This window comes from Alosa pseudoharengus, unplaced genomic scaffold, assembly GCF_046254945.1.
Source record: "Alosa pseudoharengus isolate Yale_2024_CS ecotype anadromous, Long Island Sound unplaced genomic scaffold, YU_APseudo_1.1 YU_APseudo_1.1_scf_6, whole genome shotgun sequence".
In the NCBI taxonomy this organism is placed as follows: domain Eukaryota; kingdom Metazoa; phylum Chordata; class Actinopteri; order Clupeiformes; family Clupeidae; genus Alosa; species Alosa pseudoharengus.
The window spans coordinates 9,363,184-9,368,183 of record NW_027468848.1 but is presented as its reverse complement, the minus strand read 5'-3'; the positions used below and the strand labels follow the sequence as shown (position 1 = coordinate 9,368,183).

At 43.0% G+C, this 5,000-nt stretch overlaps 1 protein-coding gene across 4 annotated transcripts in view; it reads right to left on the bottom strand.

Moving 5' to 3' along the window:
- Positions 1-5,000, bottom strand: part of mtmr3 (myotubularin related protein 3) — a 39,876-nt gene that overhangs the window by 21,360 nt on the left and 13,516 nt on the right. For all 4 annotated transcript variants that reach the window (XM_076270865.1, XM_076270868.1, XM_076270866.1 and 1 more), the window contains exons 6-7: positions 3,648-3,730; positions 3,066-3,232 (exon numbers count right to left, since the gene is read on the bottom strand). In XM_076270865.1, coding sequence (XP_076126980.1) covers positions 3,066-3,232; positions 3,648-3,730 — 250 coding nt within the window. The remainder of the gene's footprint in view (positions 1-3,065; positions 3,233-3,647; positions 3,731-5,000) is intronic.

Here is a 5,000-nt window from a genome sequence, read left to right as displayed (position 1 = left end):
AAGGGATGGGTAGAAAATCAGTCCCTCCAGGATTTCGTGAGGTTTTTTGACACTGTTGCGACCTAAAATGCCTGGATGGAAGTTGCGGTGTTTTTAGCTGTTTCTTGTGGAGAAATTGCGGGAGGAAGTGAAAATGTTTTCCTTAAATTTAGGGCAATTAAGGTTAGTAAGACCAAAATCACACTGATCATCTTGATGCTTATTAAAAAAGGATAATCAAAGGTAAACAGTAAGGATTACAGAAAATCAAAGTAGGCCTACTTTATTTGTGAAAATGCTTTGACTGATTTAATTCACAAAGCAGTATAACCAGGGCTCTAGAGTGCGACCAATTTGGTCGCATATGCAACCTAATTTTTCAAAAGTGCGACTAAAAAAAATCGGAGGTCGCACAGGTGCAACCAGCTATTCGAGAGAGGAAAAAGTGTCCGCATTGAAACTCTACCTTTGGTTCAATAACAGACACATATTTGGCCAATTTTGTGGTTTAAACAAATCACAGATAGTGAAGGGCGGGACCTCCCCTCTGATTGGCTGTGGCCCAGTGCCTGTGTGTAAATTTGAAAATGCGTGTGCTGCAGATAGAGAGACAGAGGTCAGAGACCTGTCAGATAAACAGAGTGGATGTAGTTGCATTACAGTGTGGTCACATAGGTCGAGATAAATTTCCCCTCTCCCCACTGCCTTTCGGCGGCTGGCAGCAGCAAACCGATCAGACGAGCCCGAGATGATGATCAAGTTTATCGTTGCCTACGATAGGCCTAGTAAAACTTCCCTTCACCAAGTTCAGTCCGAAATAATTATTCACCAGAAAAATAGTTTGAACGTAAACCCGATGTACAGGAATGCCACTTGCGCCAAATTTATGGGAGTCATTGCAGATGAAAAGACGTCTTAAAATTGTGAACAATGCATACAAGGCCTTCCCGACGACAGATACAGATATCGCCGAAAAGGAGTGCGTCATTGACCGCAGTTACATGCAGGGAGTAACCCGGTTTTCAACAGCAATATTTGTTTTGCGCGCGAGTTGTGTAAACTCATTCTGATGGCATCAGTCATCTGGCATCAGGTATTTGGCGCAAACCGAATATCGCTGCTACATTTAAAGCCCGAATATTCCCTGCATGTATAACTGTGGTCATTGTGTACGGTGAATTGAATGGACACATTTAGATCGAGCATGGCAAGTCATTGCAATAGCCTATAATAATAGGCCTACCATTTCGTTACTGCATTAACCATAGTGATGTTCTTATTGAAAATGTAAAAATACTAAAATTAAAAAGTAAATTGCATTGTGGGGCTGTCAAATGATTATTGCAATCATCATTGCAAAATCACATAAAAATCCCCCAGGCTACTTGGAACATCTCTTTAAATTGTGCTCAAATACATTTCTATGGAAGATGCTATGGCGAGCTGGTTTAGCCAAGGCCTAAAGATCATGCAGGATAGTATGTAAGACATTGAGCCATTAGATGTGCAGTTTGAAGCCCTTAAAAGACGTGCACTGTTAATTTACTCACCGTTATTTTTATTTAATTCATCTTGAGATGTTTTAAGTTTAAATTTCAGCTCAGTGAAGCACTTAAAGCACCAACACTTCATTAAGTTACTTTTCTTGTAGAATTGTAAATCATAAGTCATAGGACAACCTATATAGGACAGTAATTAAGGAAAAAAAGTTAACCTGCTGCGGTGTTAAATGCGATGTGGTTGAAAATTTGGGTGCACCTAACTTTTGTGCTGGTGCACCTAAGAAAAAAAGTTAGGCGCACCAGTGCAACCAGTGCAAAAAGTTAGTCTGGAGCCCTGATAACCTTTCGTAGAACTGTCCAAAAAAGACAGTCAACTGAAGAGATGGCATCATGTCATATGTTTCAATACATTCATATATTTTGTAATTCATATTAAGTTCATATCTTTTTAATAATTCATAGTCTGTGGCCTGCATAATAACTAATAGCCGAGTAAGTATCTAGTAATTTCATATTGATTTAAACTATTTGACTACACTTCTCTTTAATGTCATTACATTGGTGATGTACGTCTAATTGACTGCCTGCTCCTTTAAGGACGTGAGAGTAGCCTAATTACATTTCTGAGTGGATTGGAAGGCTTGCATCTCACTGTGTTCGGCTATGAGTGTAAATCACTTTTTGCATAGTGCATTAAGATATGTGGATGCAATTGGGAATGTCTTCTATGCCATTAGTTAAAATAAATGTAAAAAAAAAACAACTCGAATGAAATTATTCTTGGATCATAGAAGAGGTAAATGTCTTGCAATTTTATTAATTTCTATGATTTTGGTAGCACTACTCAAACTAAGCCCACAAGCTAGCAAACATGACATAAGCTAAAATGACATATCCAGGTAAACGTTTGCCAATGGGTTGCATAGCCTACTCAAATGTCAGTAAACCAAGTAGGCCTTAATTAACTTACTTTCATAACCTAGGTAGGTTAGCAACACCAGGTTGAGAGATGCAAGTAAGCAGATCATTAACGTTAGCCTTCTATTTATTGTCATCAAAACTGCAGAGGAACGAACACGTTAGGGCAGTCTTTGGTGTCATATGCAGAAGGTGCAGAAGTAAGTGTGGCATCTGGCTCAATATTCTGCGCGAGGGACTGTTGTGGTAGGTGAAATTTCACGGTGAAACTACGACGATTGGTCAAATTTGCGAAAAAGTTGCGGTGTTTGGACAAAATTGCGAGTGCCTTGGTAAGTGACGAAAACAATCGTCTTCGTGAACAGCTGTGCATAGGCTACTTTGTAAAAGAGAGAATACGCTCATCCCTATTCATAACGCAAGGGGTAATTAATGTAATTATAGTTCGCCTGTGGATTTATTTAATGTAGCCTAGACTATTTAGTGTTATTTCTTCCCCAAGCTCATAAAATAAATTTGGGTCGCACATAAATTGACAGGGTCGGTCGGAAACCGGAACCCAATAATTTTTTTTTTTTGCCCTACCTGGCCTATACAGCATTAGATTAATGTTGTGCCACCCTTGGGTGAGGTTCATAAGGGGCAGAGTGTAAGTGGACGCCCTACCTGGCCTGCAGAGCTGTCCATGCTGCTCTTTCTCTCCGGTGTAGACGTCCACACACCAGGCGTGGTAGGCGAAGGCAAACAGCTCCTCCAGGTGGGCTGGAGGTCTAATCGCAGCCACCAGACGCTTCAGCCACTCCTGACACTGCTCTAGTGTGGAGAACTGGCACCTACACACACGCACACACACACACACATTTTGTCAAGCAGATGACCTGTACGGGTTGTGTGTGCGTGGGTGTGTGTGTGTGTGTGTGTGTGTGCACACGCACACACACACACAGATTTTGTCAAGCAGATGACCTGTACGGGTTGTGTGTGCGTGGGTGCGTGGGTGTGTGTGTGTGTGTGTGTGTGTGTGTGTGTGCAATAAATGAACATCTTCCAGTCCGTGCAGGTGGAGTTGAAACACTGTCTGTGTATGTGTCTGTGTATGTGTCTGTGTATGTGTCTGTGTATGTGTCTGTGTATGTGTCTGTGTATGTGTCTGTGTATGTGTCTGTGTATGTGTCTGTGTATGTGTCTGTGTCTGTGTCTGTGTCTGTGTCTGTGTATGTGTCTGTGTATGTGTCTGTGTCTTCATACCTTACGACTTTGCAGTCCTTGCAGGTGATGTGCAGCTGGAACATGTCCCGAGACTCCACACTCTCAATCAACTGGAGAGGAACCTGGGAGAGATGGAGAGAGCACAGTCATTCAGAGATGGAGGGAGAAAGATGGAGAGAACACGGTCACTTAGAGATTGAGAGAGAGAGAGAGAGAGCAGTCATTCAGAGATAGGGGGAGAGAGAGAGCTACAGATGGAAAGAACAGTAATTCAAAAAAAGGACAGAGATGGAGAGAAAGTCATGGAGAGATGGAGAGATGGTGAGAGCGGAATTTGGGAGGGGGGGTTAAACTTATAAAAAAGTTAGTAATAGTAAAGTTTCAAAAATGCTCTGGCAGCACAATATACTTTTGCCATGCCAATAAAACTTCACGGGGTTTGAGAAAGAGAGAGAAAGAAAGAAAGAAAGAAAGAAAGAAAGAAAGAAAAAAGAAAAAGAGAAAGAGAGAGAGAGAGAGAGAGAGAGGGGGGGAGTGTTATTGGAGTTCAGGGTGTGCAGTCTTGCTGGTTGTTTAGTCTGTTTGGCTGTTTGCTTTGGCGACCGTTACGGTCATTTCATACCAATATGACGCCACAAAACCTAAATTAGACAGAACAAGAGAAACAGTGGGGAAGAGAACGAGGGGGAGAGAGAGAGAGAGAGAGAGAGAGAGAGAGAGAGAGAGAGAGAGAGATGGACAACACCTCGGGCAGCAGTGGGTCAGATGGGGTGAATAACACAGCAGGCTTGTGAGCAGTCACAGTCACAGTCACACACACACACACACACACACACACACACACACAGTCACACACACACAGTCACACACACACAGTCACACACATACACACACACAGTCACACAGAGACACACACACAGTCACACACACACACACACACAGTCACACACACACACACACACACACACACACAGTCACACACACACACACACACACAGTCAGTCACACACACACACACACACAGTCACACAGTCACACAGTCACACACACAAACACACACACACAGTCACACACACACACACACACACACACACACACACACACACACACACACACACACACAGTCACACACACACAGTCTCACACACACAGTCTCACACACACACACACACACACACACACAGTCACACACACACACAGTCAGTCACACACACACACACACACAGTCACACACACACAGTCACACACACACTCACTCACTCACTCACTCACTCACTCACACTCACTCACTCACACTCACTCACTCACACTCACACACTCACACTCACTCACTCACTCACTCACTCACTCACACTCACACCAGGGGAGGTCTTCATACGTCACTGAAGCACA